Genomic DNA, 22,870 nt, shown 5'->3' on the forward strand with positions numbered 1-22,870 from the left:
TCACAAATACTTCAGCTCAGTTGCAAAAGAAAACTACCTGGAAAGCATTTTAGTTTTTCCCTTTTGAAGGTCAATAATTTAGGATACATTTATGTACACTATAGTTTGGGGTTGGTAAGATTATTTTTGACAATTAAATACAGCCTAGGTGACCATAAGAGATAAAAGCATAAATATAGTAAAAACAACAACATTGTGAAATACTATTGTAATTCTAAATAATGATTTAATATATATTAAAATGTAATTTATTTCAGTGAAGCAAAGCTGAATTTTCAGCATCATTACTAATCTTTGGTGTCACATGATCCTTCAGAATTCACTAATTTGCTGATTTGGTGCTTACAAATACTTTTATAATTATTAAATATTAATCAATAACTATAGTTTTGTTGGTTAATATTGTTGTGGAAACTGATACATTTCTTTCAGGATTCAGTGTTTTCAGTGTCTTTACAATCGCTTTTGATCAATTTAATGCCTCATTGCTTAATAAAACACTAATTTAATAATAATAATAATAATAATAAAATAACTACTGTTATTTAAAAAAAAAAAATCCTACTGACCCCAATTTTTAGAAAAATAGTGTATAAATAAGTCAAGTCACCTTTATTTATATAGCGCTTTTAACAATACAAATTGTGTCAAAGCACTTAACAGTATCAAATTGGAGGATAGAGTGTCAGTAATGTATAAAAATAAGGGATGTAAGCTTTTGAAGGGGGGTATAAATAATATAATAAAATGTAAAAATGAAGTATGCCATCATGTCACACTGTGGGCAACTGCTGTCTCTGCTTGACATGTCATGTCAATTACCCATGTATCTTCACAAGGATGGCAATCCCAAGCTCTGTGGAAAACAACAGCCACCATCACAAAAAGAAAACACAAACACACAGTTTAAATTTACTTTAAATTTTGAAGTATGTGTCAAAATAGTTCTGATAAAAAGTAGTAAAAAACTAAATTGATTATTTTATATATTTGTAAAGATCACCTATTTCTCTTTTATTTGATAGCCTCCCTGTACTTCACATGCAGTTGCTGCAAGTATCAGTCATTCACATGATGCTGGCTAAGAATGTAATAGACAGTAAGTTACCTGCTATCATTCCTAATTTTAAATCGACCAGCATTCCCAAATAACATTCTACTGTGAAGGGGCAAACCCACCTTCCCCATTTCAAGTAGATTAATGAAACTGGATCAGACACCTTTGGAAACAACATTCGTTATTATTTACAATTCAATAAACAGTGTGATTGTGGGTAGCAGAGGCTTTCATCTCTCTAGGAGGTGCCAGACTTCCTCCCTAACCTCACCCCGACTCTCAGGTAACCGTGCATAAAATAAGATTTCTGAATGAATGAGAGGATGCATGAGAACATATGCACCCTTTTAATGAGGGAAACTGGCTGAGAGTAAATGGAACGAAATTAAATAATAGAAAAGAATTGACATTCGTCTGTTTTGAAGCCAAACAAAAGACTGAGTTCTCTGCATCGTTTTTCTTTTCCTTATTTTATTTGAAATATTTCACCAAAGGATGTGACCGCAATAATGTCTAACCAATAACAGGAATGTTGTTTCAAAGAATCAAAAAAGGTGATGGGGGAGAGAGAGAGAGAGAGAGAGAGAGAGAGAGAGAGAGATGTAATTTCACAGGTAATCGCATTCCGATGTCATGCCTGATTGAGAGCCGTAAAGAGGAAAATCACATCAGGAATAGCAGAACAGAAAACATCATGAGGAATGTGAAACCTTATACAACGAGAAAACACGTGCGCACAATGAGACCGACAAACGCAAAAAGAAACCAAAGAAATAAAATGTCTAAAAAAAGCAGCAGATCCAAGAACAAATGTGCAGAGAAGGAGTGTGCATTAAATCAGTGAGGTCTGCTAAGCAGTACAAATACTCCTGGCACTCAGGGATCTGCTGTCAGAACCGCTGCTCTTGCATAGTACCGTCTCTCTTGAGGGGGACGAAACCCAACAAAAAATACATTCTTTATCTCAAAAATAGAAAACAGTGAGTAATTGCTTATAAGTATAAAGATTTCCATGCATATGAAAACTTTTTTTAAGATTAATTTGATTGCGTATAGATAAATACAAACAAAGATAAAGGAGATTCACACTGAAAAAAAGTGATTTATATTTATATTAATAAAAGTTTAAGATATAGCTATGTTATTAAAGATGCTAAAAATTTTAATCATATGAATGCAGAAATGGAAAATTAGATTTGACAAATTTCAACGGTTATTGCTCAAACGTCTATGTATGTGAAAATACGCATGTATGAGTGCCTTAGAGAGCAGCGTGAAGCCTTTAAAGAGTAATAATTGGTCTGTTTACGACATAAAAAAAGACAAGTGCTTGGCCCAAAGGTCACTCTAAACCGTCCGGTAATTAGCTGCTTAATACAAAACAGCGACGAGTTTTCATCCTGGACCCGACCAGCACAATGACTCGCACTTCTGTGGACAACAAGTCTGCTGTCGGAGGTAAAAGGGCAGAGGAGACGGATGGGAAAGGTTAATTATTAAGACTTTTCCTATGCGCATATGTGCGCAACCCGCCGGCATTTATTAGCAAAAGGTGACTGTGAGCTTTGTGTTTCTTTTCTGTGTCTGTGTCGCCGAATTGACTACAGAGGTCAAACCCGAGAGGCGGTGATGTCATCACAGGGCACGCAGGCGGGCGAGCAAGGCCTCCACGTCCGTGTCACCATTGGATGAGCAAAGCATCGGAGTTTGCTCTTTTTCTTTCTCCCTCTCGGGCCGGTGGGTCGGCCTGTGGGCTGCAGACGGATGGGGTTCGCTCTCGTAATGAGACTCCTTGGCAGTGGGTGCTCGTGTCGAGTTGAAATTGATATTCTGCCGCGACCGTGACCTTTGCAGAGGTGCCTTCATGTTTTCTGCAGGAGAGATGGGAGGGAGGGAGAGAGAAGAAAAAAAAAAACAGGTTCTCATGAAAACGTTTATAAAAGTTAGCAGCTCTTTGAGGACGGGTCGTGCCGGCACTGAAGTCATCAAAGAAATGAGAGAGGAAGACGGAGAGCAATGTAGCCGACAGCATGACAACATGATAAAAATAAAAGAGGCGCGCACGTAGAGGCTCGCTCACCTCAGCACCGTCACCTCTCACCCTTTTTATTGCCGCTGCTGTTCTTCTAGCCTTTCCAGCACTAAATCTCTGATCTGTGATGTGGTGCAGGGGCTTGTGGGAAGCCGTCACACTGACTTAATGCTCTGCACTGCTTCACTACCTCTGCATCTACCTGATCAGACTGATGCAACCTCTGACCGTCCTTCTCTTACTCACTCTTACCACCATCCAGACTGTGAGAGGAGTTCAAAAGTCTGAAATCACAAGCGAAATGCTTTGATTGAACACATTTTAAATTATAAATGATCAGCATAAATGTGACCAAATGTAAATTATTTAAAAAAATATGAATTTAAATGAAAAAATAAGACTAATGGCAGCAGCTTTAGATTACATACCTACAAATAATGCAGAATCTTATTCACAGTTATTATTCATAGTTTTCTGTTTGAAAATGTAATTTTTAAAGTGCAAATTGATAAAATACCTTCCTACTGGAAGCCTGTTTCCAAAAATAAAATGAGTAATTGTGAGACACAAAGTCAGAGTTGTCCAGTATTATTTCTCACATCTGTGATTTTGTAAATTACAAAATAATATAAATATTAAAAAACAAAAAAACTAATCAAAATAATGCAAAGAAATCCCACTTGCAAAGTCACACTTTATTTTAAGGTACAGCTCGCCTAATTAACTCCTAATTTGTTGCTTATTAATAGTTAGTAAGGTAGTTGTTAAATTTAGGTTTTGGGTAGGATTAGGGATGGAGAATATGTGCTTTATAAGTAATAATAAACAGCCAATATGTTAATAATAGGCATGATTCCTATACTAAAGTGTGTATATAATAATAATTAACAGTTGCAATCGTGAGCTGAAGTCACATTGTGATATACAGTATAAAGTCACAAATGCAAGCAATAAATGTAGTGGCAAATGTAATACACTACATTTACACTACAAACCCAGGAATAAGAGTGGTATATGGATGGATAAATGTATATGTAGAGAGCAAAAAAATAAATAAAATCAAGCAAATGAATGAATAAGAGCAAAAGCAAAGAGAAAATGACTTCCATACTCATCTGACCTTGCCTTGAGCTGTATGAATGCTGTATGGAGCAGTATGGCTGAGAAACTACTACTAAGTTTTTCTGGTTGGTCCTGAACTGAGCGGTTTTATCATTATTTCAGCAACGATTACTGCACCGGTCTCGAATCTCTCATGACAGCATATGTTACAGCCACACCACCAAAATAATAATAACAAAAAAGCTCCAGTATTACAAACAGAGCCTCACCAAGGTGCAAAGCACACTCGTTCACTTCAGCACAGGAGTGATGTATGAGTGCTTTAAACAAGGACAATCTCTACAAACAAGAAAGGATGGAGAATGAGAGAGAGAGAAAAAGGGAGGGAAGAAAAGAGCCAGCGATAACAGCTAAGCAAAAATATTGCAATAAAGGAGCCCACAGACATGACGGGTTCCCACTGAACAAATTTCCCACTGAAAATACACAACTGCAGCTGTTTTTGAATCTCCTCATAATAGTTTCTAGGTCTAAGCTGCAAATTTAGGCAGAGACACAGACATTCAACACATCACATTACATTTATCAAGCTATAAGACCATGATAGCAAAAGAAAACTAGATTTTTAGAAGACTAGAAGAGTGCCTACTCTTCCATGATGCTAGGGTGTTGTTAAGTGCTTGCCAGGATGTTTCTTTGAAATTGCAAAGTGCTGTCTTTGGCCCAAGATAAAAATGTTTACTCACAGGTATGATATTCAGGTCTCTAGACACAGCATTGTGCATTCTTCAATGCAGGTCTAAGGCATATTTTGGCCCATTTTAATGTTCACTGTTTTAATGGAAAACAAAAAGCACACTACTCTTCAAAAGTTTGGAGTTTTTAATTTTTTTTTTTTTTTAAAGTCTCTTACAGTATGTTCACCCAGACTGCATTAATTTGATAAAATATTTAGTAAATATAAAGTAAAAATAGTAATATTGTAAAATATTAAATATTTTAAAACAATGTTTATTTTCAATATATATTATATATATTTTGTAATTAATTCCTTTAATGGCAAAGTTGATTTTTTTTTTTGCTGCTATTACTCCAGTCTTCAATGTCACATGATCCTTAAGAAATCGTTCTAATATGATTTGCTGCTCAATAAATACTTATTACGATCGATTGATTTCTTCTGATTTTCTTATGTTGAAAACTGTTTTACTGCCTAAAATTTATATTACCCCCACCGCCCAGGTCAAAAGAACTACATTTATTTGAAAAATAAATCTTTACTAACAAATTAAATGTCCCTTTTAACCAATTTAATGCATCATTACTGAATTAAAGAACTGCGTTTTAAAAAATCCTGACCTGTAGTGTACAGTAGTTATAGCACAGTACAATATGTACAGTAGTTACATTAGCCCTGTTATAGACTAAGCCCTTAGAAGCTATAGGTTATGCATGATTATGTATAAGTCAAGAACTGTAAGGATTAATGCTGTGTGAATGCCATCATGTGATCTTTTTAAAATGTGGTATATAGTAAACAATCTCATATCTCATCTAAGCAATGTGTGAAGGTCTATGATTTTCATCATGGATGGGACAGAATGCAGTCCATTGTGTCATTCAGAGCAAATGAGAGGTTTGAGATGAATGGTGGCTGTAAAGTACAGTATAGGAGTGAGTGGTGAGCCATGCTGGAGTGTGTGTGGTAGTGATTTCTCTGCGCTCTCATTACTGCTTTGTGAGAATGTGGACTCGTTTGTGCTTCAGGCCACTTTCATTAGTCTCTTTGGCTCTTCCTCTTTTGCCTTCATATCCTGCTCAACCCATTTGCTGTTTCCCATTCTTAAAATAATCTTTCTTTTTCTCTACATTACTCTGTTTGGCTCCATGCTGCTTAATTTCTTTATCCCTCTTCTTCCTTTCTCGCTCAAACTGACCCTGTTGATATGGAGAGGCTGCGTGTCTCTCATTAGCGTGAGGATGAGGTCTGTGTGTCTTAATGGGTGTTAAAACACAAGCTAGAGTGGAGACACTGTACGACTACATGACTTCTGATAGCTTCTATTTTTTTTACCATCCACAAAGCAGCAGATGCCAAGATTTTTCTAAACTTTTTACAAGGATTTAAGAGAAAGAGGCAGAAAAACTACAGAGAAAAAGCAGTGAGCAGCTGTGACAGTCATGTTCTCTTTAATACAGGCCCTTTTCAATAAGGTTATGGATCTAAAAAAAAAAAAAAAAAAAACAGGACCCAATTTTTTCTAATCTATTTTTTGTAAAAAAAAAAACAAATTATGAATAAAAAAATATTTTGCTCTCATCAAATTTTTACCAAATATAAAAACAAAATAAATAAAATATTATATACAATAATAATAATAAACTTAAATAAAATAACTTTTTTAACTCATAAATAACTGCAAAAATATTAGTGCTGTCAAACAATCAATTGCATACAAAATCAGTTGTGGTTTGCATAATATATATGTGTTCTGTGTATATTTATTATGCATATATATATATATATATATATATATATATATATATATATATATATATACATATATATATAAATACACACACATACAGTATATATTTAGAAAATATATATGTATTTACGTCTATTTATTATTTATATAAGTTATAATATAAATAAATATAATTCATATATAAACAAAATTTTTCTGACATTTATAAATGCATGTGTGTGTATTTATACATAATAAATACACAGCACACATACATTTATTATGCAAACAAAAACTTTTTTGGATGCAATTAATTGTTTGACAGCACTAAAAAATAAATAAATGCAATTAAAAAAACGACAGTTTTTACGCTACAGTTCAGCTAGATATCGATAACTACATCTATATCTATCTCTCTAGAGATGACATTTTAATAACATAAAAACAATGATATTTTATGTCTACTCCTTTAATATGCTACTCCATGCATACTGTAGGCCAGACTTAAAATTCAACAGTCAATTTAATAACACCACCAATTGACACCAAACGTTTATCTTTCTGGCCAATAATTCTACAAACTTTCAATTAATATTCCAAAAACATTCAAACCTGCCCATCCTTTCAGCTTCACTGAAGCGCCTGTGAAGCAAACATACTGCGGTAGAAATCTGAACGGCACGTTCCTTTCATCAGTACGTACCTCCTCAGTTAGACTCATAAAAACTCGTTCACGTCCAGATTGTGCCATCAGAGAGAGACACTCATTCCTCTCTTCAAATAGAACAGGGCTGAAATACCAGTTTCTGACTTTAGAGATCATTTGCTCAATTTGCATTTTCACTGATGGCCGCCAAGAAAATCACTTTCTTTTCATCTCTTCTCTTTCGTCCTTTCTTTCCCTCACTCTTCGCCTGAAGTTTTGGCAGGAGACTCGCCCAAACGTGACCGCGAATGAGGGCACTTGATCAACCTAACGAGCTCGAATGCAGACAGGCGTCCGATTAGTTGCAATGGAGCCTGTCTTGCACCAATCGAGGCTTTAGGGGCTACGCACAATGCAATCTGTGACACGTAATTTCCTTCTCTGCATGCTGTACGGTGCGCCATGTAATCTACAGAAGTATTAGGAATAATTATACCATCCGTCTGACTACATCCTAGCATTAGTAAGGCTGAAAATGGCACCAGGTGAATGGCTGAAGTCACATGCATGGAAATTAATGTGACTTTAGTCAGTGGGAGAAACAAGGTCATGTTATTGATACTCCTTTTGACGGGACTTTGTGCTGTCAGGGTGTTTCAAAGCTATACATACAAAACATACTTCAGTATCAGCTATATGCTAATCAGCATATTAGAATGATTTCTGAAGAATCGTGATGTGCATTGTCGTTCAAAAGTTTGGGATCAGTACGATTTTTTGTAATGTTTTTTTAATGGAGCCTCTTATGCTCATCAAGGCTGTATTTATATGATCAAAAATACAGGGGAAAAAAACTAACAGTAATAGTGAAATATTATTGCATATTCTAACATTGGTTTCCTATTTTAATATACTTTAAAATATTATTTATTTCTTGATTTATAATTTATTAGCCATTACTCCAGTCTTCAGTATCACATGATCCTTCAGAAATCATTCTAATATGCTGATTTATTATCAGCGCTGAAACTGCTGTGCTGCTTAATATTTGTTTTGGAAGCTATGACACTTCTTTATTTGATTCTTTGATGAATAAAAAGTTAAAAATAATTTATTCAAAATAGAATCTTTTCTAACAATATAAGTCTTTAGCATCGCTTTTTATCCATTTTAACACATCCTTGCTCAATAAAAGTATTAATTTCCTAAAAAAAAGAAAATAAATTACTGACCCCAAACTTTTGAATAGAAATGTATATTGTAACACAAAATTTCTCTTTTGAATAACTTTTTATTTATCAAAGAATCCTGAAAAAAGTATCACAGGTCCCCAAAAAATATTAAGCAGCACAACTGTTTCCAACATTGATTATAAATCAGCATATTAGAACGATTTCTGAAGGATCATGTGACACTGACTGGAGTAATGATCTTCAATGATGTTCAAATTCAGCTTTGCTTCACAGGAATAAATTCTATTTGAAAGTATATTGAAATACTGTTATTTTCAATTGCAATAATATTTCAGAAAATTACATTTTTTTCTGTAAATACAGCCTTGAGCTTAAAAAATATTACTGATCCCAAACATTTGAACGGCACTGTATATATGTTTAGCAAACCAAGCAGAACTCATGTTTACATAAAGTTTCTGTAAAATTTACAATAAAACAGAAAAACCTGTATTTCAAATAAATGCTGCTCTTTTAAAAGTTCCACAAAATTGTTAAGCAGCACAACTGTTTTCACCACTGATAACCATAATTATCAATATATAATTATAGAAATGTCCAATGCCCAAAAAGGGATGTAGTTTTTCTATGGTAAATGCATGGAAAAATAAACCGGCCTGCTGTGAATTATAGCAGCAACATAAACTGATGTAACACTACAGTTTGATGACTAAATTTAGCTTAATGATCAGGCTGTCCTATTGGCCCTCTCCCGTTTGGACTCTGCGCACACTCGTTTATCTACATTTAGGTGGAAAAAGGGGAGATGGCACATGCGGACAAGGTCAACGGAAATCAGAGCTAATTCTGAGTGGGTGAATTAGACCAGAACTACTGGTAATAAATAATGCCTTACGGTGCACAGCGACGTGATTATGAGCTGCCACTTGAATAACAGGGATCCCTGGGCGACAGAATATGGGTTTGGTTCTGCGCAAATGGCAAACAATGTCAGACTACCAGAGACTGTGTGTGCGTATTTGATGCAGTGGCTCTCAAATGATGAGGGGAGCCCTGACTGATAAAGAGGGCTGTAATTCAGAGCCCATGATGCTCTAATGTCCCTCTTTGTCTGACTGAAGGTCTCAGAGAGCGATGACCTGCACATTATACCTTATGCCTACATGAGTTAAGCAGTAATTAAGCATATCAGCAGAGACATGCCTCATCCACCGGGCACCCAACAGCCACCAACTGGTGCCATAGGTAAAGCATGTCTTTATGGGTTTCAATGGTCTCTGTCTGACATTTATGACAGTGGGAAGGCAATTAATATTAAAAAGATAAAAATGAGGAGGAGAGGAGGTTCCAGACAAGCTGTAACCTTCTAATTGCCAAGCTGAAGTAGTAGCGTAACCCCTGAACTCAAGCAAGAGACATGCATATCAAAGCTGGTCCATGTGTTGTTCTGGGATCAGCAAGTGTGAACACTGAACTGGAAAAAGAGAATAAGCAATGATTCATGGTTAAACAGCATAATTCAGAGGATCCCTTTTCTTCTCCAAAGACATTTTGCTATGTTGCATCTCTTTGTGTTTTATGTGCCTTTGTGTGGGTACATTTGTGTATCAGAGATCTGGGGTATCGGGATCCCACAAATGTGGCTTGGGTCTGGATCTGGGTTTTGGTCAAAGACAAGACCAGCTTGCCGAAGCAGTAATCACCTCAACCCCTTTTGGAGGAATAATGCACCCAAAAATTACAAATCATATATACTTTATTCAAACTCATGCTGTTCCAAACTTGCATGACTTGATTTCATTTGCAGAACACAACATACTTTAACTAACCTGAATGTTGAATATTTCAACTAAGCTCAACGTCAGCTAACACGTCATTGATTTATGACCAAGTATCATGAAGTTTGAGGTTTGTGTCACCATATTCAATGTCAGCATATGTTTACATGGAAATGGTTTAAATTTTAACTTGGGCATCATACAAATTGATCATGTTGCTTCAGAAAACACATGATATAGCAGTCCACTCATTTTCATGCAAGCCTTATGTCAAGGGGTTTGAATTTCCATTTTTGGATGAAAACAGCTGACACAATCTTCAAAATGTCTTCTTATGTAGAAGAAAGCAAGCCATAAGAGGGTGAATAATGGGTCATTTTTGTAAAGAAAAAAAATGAAAATTATGCCATTATTTACTCATCTTTAAACCATTCCAAACACGCATGCCTTTCTTCTGTGGAACACAAAAGAGGACATGTTGAACTGTTGGTGACCCTTTCCTCCATTGTATGGACAAAAAAAGACAATCTTTTAAATTCCACAAAAAAACAAGAAGAAGAAAAAAAGAAAGCCATACAGCTTTGAAATGACAAATGTTTAGTCTCTAGCATTTGCCTGATATGGGGTCCATGAAGTCTTTGATTGCATTGCTCATTAATTCTGCATTTACCCAGCATGGTTCTTAGACTGACAGATATGGGTCTTGAGGTCTAAATCTACGCCTTAAAGGGGTCTAAGTCTTAGTCTGGGTGTAATCTGAACTCCAACACTAGTGTGTATACCTGTATAAATGCTCTCTTTCTCTCTCTCTCTTTGTGCAGCAGTTGTATTGAATAATCAGAGTATTTAACAAAGAGCAGCAGTAGGGAGTTGTAATCCCACAGCATTCAGCGCCACACAAAAATTAATTACAAATGAAAACGGCTTAATGCTTACTTGAACCCGGGGAGAGAAGAGAATGTCACCAAATGATATTTGTTTAGGGGATAAGGGGGGAGAAAGAGAGTGAGAGACCGAGAGAGAGAGAAAGAGAGATGCATGTTGTGCTGTTTGATGATTTTGAGATGAAACATCTGTATCTCAGCATCAGAGACTCCAGAGAGATCTTTGATGTTGACAAAATAATCAGTTTGGCATTTTGAACAACATTAGCGGTTATTTCAGGTCACAGGAAGGTCACAATTCGTGATTCACATGCTTAAGTTTGTGCACATATACTCTTAAGAAATTTACTTTGACATGCATGCTCTAACTAGCAGTCATCTGCCCAAACAAATCAGCACAAGACCAATAATAGACAGACAACCCAGCATCAAAGATGCAGGATAAAAGAACAAGTGATTCAATCTGAGAACACGATGTATTTGGGGAACATATGCCCTGCAGTGAGAGTCTGACCCAGTCATATGACTAATTGAACATTACTGTGTCTTACTGAAACAAAAGGTTTACAAGCAAACAGAAATTGGTTGGACAGCACCTGGCCAGATGCAAACAAAATACTAGATCCTCCCTGACAAGCACAACAAACACAAGCATTTGGGGGGAATCAGGAGGATCAGACCCGAGAGAAGTGTTGATCAATCGAGTCGCGTGTGTGGGTGTGTGATCTAAACGCCAGTGTAAGGACACAGATGGTCGCTCTATACAGGCCACTCTCTCACATTCTCGTCCTAATCACTGCTACATGGTAGCTAATGACCCGAGACCACTGCCACCATTTTGATCACTCAACATGACTAGAACATCACTCTTGTCACCTCATTGCTTCAGGTGGACTTTACATTTCATGCAGTGATTTGATGTGATTTATCTGTCTTAAAGGGACAGTTTACCCCAAAATGCTAATTCTGTCATCATTTACTCACCCTCATGTTGTTCCAAACCCATATGACCTTCTGTGGAACACAGAAGATATTTTTAGAAATATCTCAATTAAACATCAAAATGATTTGGTTACCAAAACTCTTCTAAATATTTTCTTTTTGTGTTCTATAGAATAAAATCATACACATTTGGAATGTAATAAGTGCTTTAAATTCAGTCAGCATTTTGTCACGTCATAATAATACATTTTTAATGTATTTTACTGTCAGTAAAGAGACAATTTTAGTCCAGACCAGACCAAAGTCTAACTAAATGTAAAACATTTTGAACAAACATTCACGTTTCAAAAAAAAAAAAAAAACATGCAAAATATACAGCTCAATAATTGCAGACTGTATATATAAGGAGTAGTAGTTGGAGACTAAATAAGTTATATATACTCTACTGTTTAAAAGCAAGACTTTTAAAAAATATATATATTTTATAGATCAAAAGTGACAGTAAAGACATGCATGTTACAAAAATGTCTATTTCAAAAATAATTGCTGTTCTGGCAATCTCTTTAAGGTCCTCGATGAGTCCACCGACATACTGTGTATAGTATTTAATGATTGAGGCTACTAACTAAATGGTTCAAACCCAATAAAAAGCAGTCTTTTAGCTATCACCATTGTACCTTTGGGAAGTAAACAATCCCAGGATTCTCCAGGACTACTGTCGCAGTAATAAGTGTCCTGGGAACCATTTTAGGACATAACTGTCTGATAAATGACAGTTTACTACAAAAGTTCCCTGTCTGTTTTCTCAAAGGTTTATTGAATTCATCTTCACCTTCAGAAACAAAGTCTCAAATTGAAGGCCAGGCATCTTCTGGTCAACCCAGTCGAATACGCTCTACTGGCATCACAGATACAAACTATCAGACATAAGCTGGCTAGAAAGACAGTGTGAAACTGATTAGTGACAGATATGAGACACAGCAGAGTGTCCCCTGAGTCGCTAAGTGAGACAGACAGTTCGCTGAGATCAGGACCGGGCTCTCTTCACGAGCTGCTCTACTGCAATGCAAAAGTTCATGAACATTTTTGTGTGGATACATGCATGTGGGTGAAAACGTACCTCTAATTGGAAGTAATGTATATCTGTCATTGTAAATCTGCTCATGGTAACTAGGGCGAATGGCTGGAGAGCTGCACAATTAGCAAAGATTCAAACGAAATCAGTCGTCACACTGGCAGTCTCTGTGAGGCTCTGCAGAACAGGAAGTTGGGCTGGGGTTTAAAGTAATTAGAGAGAAGGAATCGTCATTTGAATGCCAAACCTGATGAGTTTCCTGAATATTTTCTGCTACAGGACGTCTGTCTGCACGTTGCTGCAGGGATAGGTAATTATTCAATCCAGCCCACCCTCATTTATATCGCTGTCTACCACTGTCACACTCCATTTTTCCACTATTCCCAAACTCCCTTTCAGTGATTCCTACAGTTTTTCTTTTCTTTTCTTTTAGGTTGCAGTTTTTGTCTTCAAAAGAATATATTTTAAATTTAGTCAAAATGAATGAATATGGCATGACAAAATATTAACATACTTTGCTCACACTGAAAAGGCATATAATTTTAGTAGATATAAATAATATAAACCGGCTGTTTTTTGAAGACTCAATTTAAATACTTATATTATAGTTAAAATAATACATTCTTCTAACTATAGGACATTATTCCAGCTATACCCTCAACAAAATATAATGGTGTATTCACACCAAATGCGAAGCGAAAATGCGCATCGCGTCAATTGCTCTAGATTACTCGCAGGATGTTTTGACGTTGATCAACGATGGTGGAGATGACTACGATCGCTGCTTTGTACCCATTGTGGAAGTCCCAAATACGCCGGAAAGCCAAACGCGGACGTGTTTGGGTTCACAGAACCATCCAGAGGAGGATGAGTATTAGGCCTAATCCTGCATTAATGTGCGCGTTACATTTTACTACTGTATATACACTGACATTATAATTTTTTTTTTTTTATTGATAGCAGCTCTGTAGCCATGCTAATAAAATACAACTACCACTACAACTGATTTTAATTGTTTTCTATGTTCCACATATCTATATCATAAATTCCAGGTGCCTAGACGGCTACAATATGCTCTCTTCTATTTTCTGATACAACTGGACGTGTCAGTAAGCTCTTCACTGACTGGCTTGCGCGAGAACACGTCATGCAAATTTTCAGCTTGAGTTGTTTTTCAGGCAAATGAAATATTTTGAGGCAAATATCGCACATTCGCAGCACACACATCATACATGTTGCCTGATTGGAATTCGCCTCTATTCGTGTCTTTGCATTGACTTTGTATGTAATCTACTCACGCAAACAATTAAATGTGTTTGGTGTGAACACCCCATAACATTGCTAAACTTCAAAAATGATTTGTCAACAAAAAATGCCATCAATAATTTTATTAAAAAACTCCTGTTTCCCATATTCTCTTCCTCTATCACTTCCTCACGGGCTCCTACTCCTTCCTGTTTGTTGTCATCAAGTGCTATTGATTCAGGCCTAGTCCAGTCTGTGCGCTCTCTCTCTCCCTAGACGCTTCCTCTCTCCATCATTCTCTCTGTCTCTCCCTTTTTCTCCCATCAAAGTCCTTTAGGTTAATGAGAAGACTGACTGATGAGCTGCAGACAGAGCGAGGGAGAAGGAAGAGGGGGGTCGAGCGGAGTGAACTGTCAGTTAACCGAGATGGGACTTATGGGAGGGGTGGTCGTAATTGATCGGATTCAGCTGTAATGTATTACCACCTCCATACACGGATAATGGCTAACGCTGCCTAATGACTGTGGGCAATGACCAACACTTCATTGATAGCTGATGTTAGCTATTAACTTCTCTTCTCATTATAGACTAGTTTTCCATAAGTCTCAGCTGGTTGCTTATTAACATAGCAAATATATTTCAGTCAAGGGTCACTCGCATCTTAATTGCATTTTAGAAATCAATATTCAGATCCATTGCGGCAAACCTTGGATTCTGATCAGGTGAGATGTTACATGACCAGATAAAACAAAACTATTGTTTAAAATGAATTTTTGAAGTTCGCTCCGCTCCACCCCGGGCTTTGAGTCGGACTCCTTAAGTCGCCGGGCTTTCCTCTCAGCTGCCTTCGACAGCTCTCAATATGCACATCCAACCTCGTGAAACATACTTATGAATTCAAAACAGCCTCAAGTCATGCTCCATATTTCATTGAAGTTGAATATTTAAAAAGATCAACTCACTCAAAACCCCATAAACCTTTCTTACGGAGGCTTCTCTGTCCTAAAAATAAAAATCTCATATGCCATATCATATTACAGGCGGCTCCATCAGGCTCTCGAGCATCCTTTAACAAGCAGACAGGGCCGTTCTGGTAAACAGGCTGTCCGCATCTAAAACGTATGTTCCTCTCCTTTTCTTGCAAATGCACTGCAGTCCCTATTTTCCTGTATGTGATATTGCTGTTTATATACTTTACTGATATTGCACTCCTACTAAGTAATTATAGTTATAAATTATTATATTTCAAATTTGTATAATTTCAAAGTGACACCTTTTCTGAGAGAGCCAATATATGATGACTAACCTCAATCCCTTACCTCACCAGGGCTAAAGCAGCAACTGTCCATTTAGTAATTATAAAGCTTTACACTTAATGGTCATATAAATACATCTGCCAATCACATAAGGTTAAGACAAGGAACACTTCTGCTCTGTTTAACAGGATATGGGCTTTATTTTCTTCTGAGATTGACATTTACACAATGCAAAGGTTCATTTTTCTCCTTTCTAAACAGTGTGTTAACCCTTGGGCGCTAAATGTTCTTCTATGAATTCGGGCCAACTGCAGCGCTGCCTTTTGTATCTCTAATACAACAATAATAACGCCACTAATGTCAACAGCTGTGGTACATTTAATCAAATCAGTCTGCCTAATCCTGCTCCGGTCAATAGAACCCAAGTAGAAACGAACGAAGCCCGATTCAGACAGTATAAAAGCAGGTTGAAGGTCACATGTTTTTAATTAAACTTAAACAAATGGCTACGGAGGCAAAAGAAGGCGAATTGTTTCAGCTCATAATCTCTAATGAGACTTTTGGCGTAGGTGATAAGAGCAGATGCCTCATGCATTTGTGAAAGGTCAACTCTCATTGCCATTCTGACATAGTCTCTCTCGCCCGGCACATGCCCGTTTCCCTCTCAAACAGGAGGAGAAAAATCAGCAGGCTCGCCCTTTTAACGAGAGAACCCTCTTGACGGTTCAGCCCATGCGTGAAGCCGTAAACAGCACACTGAAAACATTCCTCATTTAATTAGATCGCAGCGATGCTTCTGATATAAATTCGATTTTTAAGACAGTTTGGGGATTTTTAAGACAGATTTTAAGTTTGGGGATTTTTCAACTGGACCGTCTGTAAAAACAGACTTCAATAAAATATGCAAAAGCATTATTCGCACATTCTTCATAAACAAACAAAAAACTACCTACCGCTGTGTTTCTGTCCGCCTCATGCTGAGATTAATAATGAAGCAGCCTGACATTTGAAACAGAGGGACCGATTAATAGCAGTTTGAGGCCTTTTTTACTGCACGCGGACACACACACACACACACAGACATAAAAAGAAAAGCACTAACGGATTTGCCAATACTTTCAGACCTCGTATCAAGAGAGGGTCATGAGTGAGCGGTAAAGTTGCATGCCACACATTTTCATGTGTAACCGTGGTGTAGTGAACAACACATCATTATACTAGAAAACAGTTCGGTGGTGGGAGTCTTCTGGGCAATACTAATTGTTAATTTAGCTCTTGGACCACTGTGGCAGGCATCTCATCACAATTAGACCTAATGCAAGACCTTGCTGAAGGTCACAGATGATCCGTTACGAGGAGAGAGAGAAAAAAAAGATGCAAATTAACTGAAGCATGACTGTCCGGTGAGATGTGCATGTTTTTTTTTCGTGTACACGTGCACTGAGTGGGTGTGTGAGAACGTGTGTATATTTTTACACCCCCTCGGCCAAAGATGGAGCAATTAAAAAGACATGCACCAATAAACTCCTTCTTCTGTAGAACGTCACGGAAACCTCTGCCAAGACAGAGAGAGACAGACTATAATCTTATATCAGAGCTGAGGAGAGATCATAAACAGCACACTCAAAGGGATAGAGAGGAAAAAACCCAAAAAAAAAACAAAAAAAAAACACCTGCCCCTTTCTATACAAAAATAAAAAATTTAAATGAAATAGAAGACAAAAAAAACCAAATCATTATAAAAATAGTATTATAATTAAACTGTTGTGATGGCATTTTATTTTATTTTTCTTGAACTTGGGTTGGCTAAGACTAAAATATGTACAATTTCACACAGACACACATAAATAAATAAAAACAAATATTTCTATGGCATTAAATTTAGTCAGTGTTACTTTCAACATTTACTAATACATGTTTGTATTTGTTATTAATTAATGCACCTTGAATTAACATGAAACACAATTAATATTGTTACATTACCAAAGGTTAAATCTATGCTTTATACATATATTGCTAATTGTTAGTTCATGTAAGTTAATGCATAACAAACAGGACCTTGTTGTAAAGTGTTATAACAAATAAACAAATAAAATAAAAAATTATACTCTTACATATCCAAACTTACTGTGTTGCAACAGTACATGCAATAATCAAATGCTATCATCACACTTAGCATGATGCAGGCATTGCGTCCATTCTTGAGGCATGTTTAAATAAACGCAAAGGATGACAGCTGTGATGGAGAATACGTTTTTAAGCAGGAGTTCTCAAACAGAAATAAATAAATTCCTTCCACATCTAAATGAGGGCCAGAACAAATGGTCTCTCTTCTAATGGATAAAACATCGTCAGAGAGATGCATGAACACAAATAAGTGACCTTACACTAATGTGGTTGACCTCTGACTAGCTTTTCATCAAAGAAACAAAGCCAGATCAAAATGGGTTGAACAACAACAAGTACCAGAGATCTTTGTTCCCATAGCTCTCTAAAATCCCACCTGAATGTACGGCAGAAATATTCAGAAGTCCTCTGGAGGCTAATGATGTACGGGACACAAAGCGAAGCTTGTATCTGATGGACCAATAATCCATAAAGACATAGTACTATGGCTTGTGGTGGCAAGAACAGGCTGCAGATTAGATTGAAATTATTGATTTGAATCAATTGAAGAGTGAACATTTCCCTTGACCTCATAGAACAGGAGTAATTGAATTGTACCAGTGTATATTGGGTGTGTTCAGGTACCGTAATTTGGAGACTCGCTTGGTGGCCCTGAAGGACTATTGACTTATCAGAGAGCGGATCCAATGGTCGGGGCTAAGAAGACAAAAGCCCTCTGTGTGAGCATGTCTACAGAGATACATCTACAGGATTTTTGTACCATAATCCATTTCCAAAGGAAGGTCGAAAGTGGTGAGAGATAGAAGGAAAATGGTATGGTGGCATGGAATGAATAATACTGGTGTAAAGTAAAAGTGTTCATTTACACACAGGGCCTAAAATTAACACTCGCCAAGCACCAAATGAGAGCAAAAATTGTATACGTAACAGTGTCAGTCGCCAGGTGGAGGGTAAAACTTTAACAAATTATAACAATGCAATGTAGTGAGAACAACAGACAGTTTTTTAAGAGATTCGCTGTTTCTGATGTAAGCGAATAAAATAATCTTTTCTGAAGATGAGATCATCGTGATTAGCTGTTCTGTCATAAGCGAGAAGAGTGAATCCAACAATACGATACAAACGGGCTGATAAGGTCAGAGCAGTGTGATGGCCAGCTTGTCCCTAGACATTATTCTGACAACTTTTACCTGAGAAGATTTTGCTGCCTTATTTCAGAAGATTTCCCTTCTTTATTTTTCATAACCTGAGAATGTGGGGACACATACCTGTCAAAGTCATGATTGTTCTCGCCGTTAGCGAGAGATTGTGTTTCACTGACAATGGATCAAAGCGAGACTGGCTTGTATTTGATACTGCGACTAATGCCTGTTTCACACATACTTGCAGTGCATATGCAGTCCAAGTGCTTTACGTATGCGGCGCAGAAGCAAAACGGACTCATTGTACAACATCCATTATTTTGATTTCAAAACCAAACTTTGTTACTGAAAATTATTTTTCAGCATTGTGATCCTCTTTTATCACAGTACAGTAATACAATCAGTTATAGACATATTCATGTTTAAACTCTAAATATAAACTGTATTATTCAATGCATTTGACTTCTAGATTTGCAAGTTGCTCAAGCAAGTGACATTTTAACCACAGCATATAGCCTACTTTTCTTACATTAAAAGTGGGCTATCACAAACGTTTTAAATGAAGACTTACCACTGACAGAAACAGTGGGCTCTCTTGTCTTTTCTTTTGCATTTAAATCTTTAATACAAGCAATCCTGTGGGTCTTAAAGAACTTTGTTTTTCTACCTCCACAAGTGCATTATGTTGCTGTTTATCTAAAAGCCTAAGCTATCTAAAGCTAAGCCTAAGTTCATCTAAAACCTACCTAAAAAGCCACGTGTTTACTGTGAAACACAGTAGACTTCAATTGCGTCTGTTTATTGTGAAATGACTACATTTCCATGTCAATCCATGTTAATTTTTACAGTGAAAAATGCGCTGTCACTTTAATTCATCGCGTGCAGCACAGCAAAAATAGACACTGTTCGGAATCTATCTCTGCACTGCGGCAGACGGGAACGCACTGCCGGACAGCAACCGCGTGCAGTGTGAATGCTCAAATTCGGTAACATTGGTGTGGAAAAAAATATGCACAGCATAAGCACTGCAAACGGAATGTGTGTGAATCACTCTTAAAGGTGCCATAGGTGATTGTCTTCAGAACATTTTTTTGTTATTCTGGTTGAAAGTCTCTTCACATCCTGATAGCAATCATTAAGTTAAGTGGTCCAAATGTATTTATCTGCATTTATATATTCTGTGGAAGGTGTAGGACCAAGAAATGTTCGTCCAATCAAAATGTTCGGTTAGAGCGTTTTAATTAGCTTTTCTACCTGCCTGTCAACGTATGTATTTGCATACCTCTTCACACCCTATTCGCGCAGACAGGATAAATCATTAGCGCGTTCACGCACGCTGTAGAGCAAGAATGGCAGGCAAACATGAACAACCTGATATTCCTTCCTGGTATTGTAGTACTTTTACTAACTGTGCTATAAAGTTTTCTCACCAGTGGTTCCCAATTCCAGTTCTTGCACCCCCGTTCTGCATATTTTGCATGTCTCGCGCTTAGTTAACACACCCGATTCAGATAACCAGCTCGTTAGAAGAGAGCTACGTTCCGATTGATATGCTCCCAACACAGTGTTCACTGCTCCCTACTCCCTGAGAAGGGGAAATCCGTTGAAGTTTATTTCACTTCGGAAACATTCATTCACAGATTTGCGCTGCGCAGCGTCTTCACACACAGAAGAACCTTACTAGAGAAGTGTGAAGTGTGACATAATATACCTCTGTAAATACTTTAATGCCCTTTGTATGGAACATATACGCTCGCTTTGAACTGGAATCATGGCGAAATATCTGGTGATGTCCACTTCGCAGGGCACTAATGACTTACGGTCGAACAGAACAACCGTCGGATGTGATAAGATATACATATGAAATGTGCAGAGTGGGGAGGGCACGAGGACTGGAATTGGGAACCGTTGATGTAGCCTATTGTAGTAATTTAATGTTGCCTCTGGTATTCTGCTCTTTGAGCGTATGTGCGTTCAGGGGCTGTGGCTTTGGACGGCGATTGCAGGGAGGGTGGGACGTTCACTTTCAGTTCTATCAGGCTAAAGTTAGCATTTTCCGAGATCTCCTATTGCACCTTTAAGACGATGGCCTTCTCCATTTGCCGAAAACATGCAAAGGACAAGAATCTCAACAATTCGTTTTTAGGGACAAAAAAAATCGAAAATGTTAATGAACATTGATTAATAAATCTATAAATCTGTTTGTTTTCTTTCTTTTATTGAAAGTAAAGTAGCTAAAGGACAAATTAAAAACATATTTAGTCATTGTAGTAGTAATAACTGCCTGTTTTTGCAAAAAGAGTTTCATGACCAGTTTAAAAAAAAAGTTTAAGCCGGTACATTTTATCATGTCATCGGCCATTGGCAGGTGTGGCAAAAAGTTAGTTTTATTCCCTCTTTACACGTTCAGAGATTGTTTTACACACAATTTGCTGTTGAGCAACAGGGTTTCCGTGCCTCACAGCGAGCTGTACGGCCCCCTGCAGTGCCCTATCTGCAATTACCAGCCCACTACCACATTCTTAAAGACTTGCACGAACAAAAGACAACACCAGCAAGTAAACAAATGTGCCTTCGGAGCAGTCTGTGGCAACTGTTTCCCTCTTTATCAGGAATAGACTGATTTGCTAAATAATGGGAATAGTGATTATAGTGTAAGGGTGACTTGCTGCTGTTACTGTGTGATGTAAGAGACTAATTTCCTTGCAGTTATTACTGTTTCCATCTAAATAAGAAGTATATGTTTTTGTGTTATTTTAAAGCCATTATTATTGTTAAAGCCTATTCACATTGTGTGAAAATATATGAAACTGAAATTAAATTTCTGGGGAGACATTCAACCACTTGTTTCAGATTACAATAATTTAGCTTTTTGCATTATAACACTTTCACCTAGGGAATAATTAAATATTAACTTAAAATAAAACATTTATAAGCTTAGCATCTAAGCTTTATAATGCATATACACAATCTGACTAACTCTTAAGTACTGCTTTTAATTTGCTGATGAATTATAAGTATAATGTTTTATAAATAAAATATGATAATTATAATTATAATAAGAATAATCTCTCTATTTACACATACATCCACGCACACACTCTAGCTCTCACTGAGTTTTTACTATAATATTTCTATTCAGCTTCTCTTTATTCAAAAGAAACCAGTTCAATTTTTTTTTATCATATTTCAAAATATTAACATTTTTATTTTTTTATCAAATAAATGCAGTATAAATGAGCATAGGGTGCATGGTGATCTTTTCAAGTACTGCACATTAAAAACCTTATCGACCCCAAACGATGATGCTCAGTGTGAATAGTTTTAGTGTCAATCGCTGTATACTGTTACTGTGAGTTTGAGTACAAGTGTGTATTACAGTGCTGGTGTTTTTATGCTGCAGGGTAGATGTGTGACTGTGTAAGTGTTACAGTATGTTTTATAAGCATAAAAGATTTGCTCAGCGCTTAAGAGATGTTGAAGTGAGAACTGGGTTTAAAATTCATAAAATAACACTGAGGCGTGAAGCTTCTGTTCCAAACTCTGTGCCGCTGTTGTTTACTCAGCAAACCCCTACTATCCAACCAAAACACACAGAAACACACACCCCGAACAACCTCTCATTCATCAAAATCTCAGCGCTAGAATTTGAACAGGAGCAGAAAGTACGACACACACACACACTCCTGTGAGTGTACTGCTACGGAAAGGCTTCCAAATATATAAAATGGCTGAAAGCTCAAGAAGAGGAGGAGACTGAAGTGAGAAAGAGGGGAGGCAATTAATCTGAATGTTCACAGAGGTCAATTAGCCTCAGTGCCTTCATCAGGAGATGAGGAGATGCAGCCACCACAACTCATGGGGGGATCGAGGTCTGAGTGGGCCTTCTGATTATTAGCGTAATTAAGTTTGTATGGTCATTACAGAGTATTCCGATGAATGCCAGCCATGTCAAATTAAAAT

The 22,870-nt window shown here is 37.0% G+C and overlaps 1 protein-coding gene across 1 annotated transcript in view; it reads right to left on the minus strand.

Annotated features, from left to right (window-relative positions):
• Nucleotides 1-1,534: 1,534 nt before the first annotated feature.
• The window catches only part of LOC306854705 (protein diaphanous homolog 3-like), a 358,785-nt gene continuing 337,449 nt past the window's right edge, over nucleotides 1,535-22,870 (minus strand). Inside the window, exon 27 of the mRNA XM_079392921.1 lies at nucleotides 1,535-2,928. Within this exon, the coding sequence (XP_079249047.1) occupies nucleotides 2,693-2,928 (236 nt within the window). The 3' untranslated portion in view covers nucleotides 1,535-2,692. The remainder of the gene's footprint in view (nucleotides 2,929-22,870) is intronic.

The sequence above is a fragment of the Barbus barbus genome (genome assembly GCF_936440315.1).
Source record: "Barbus barbus genome assembly, chromosome: 35".
Classification (NCBI taxonomy): Eukaryota; Metazoa; Chordata; class Actinopteri; order Cypriniformes; family Cyprinidae; genus Barbus; species Barbus barbus.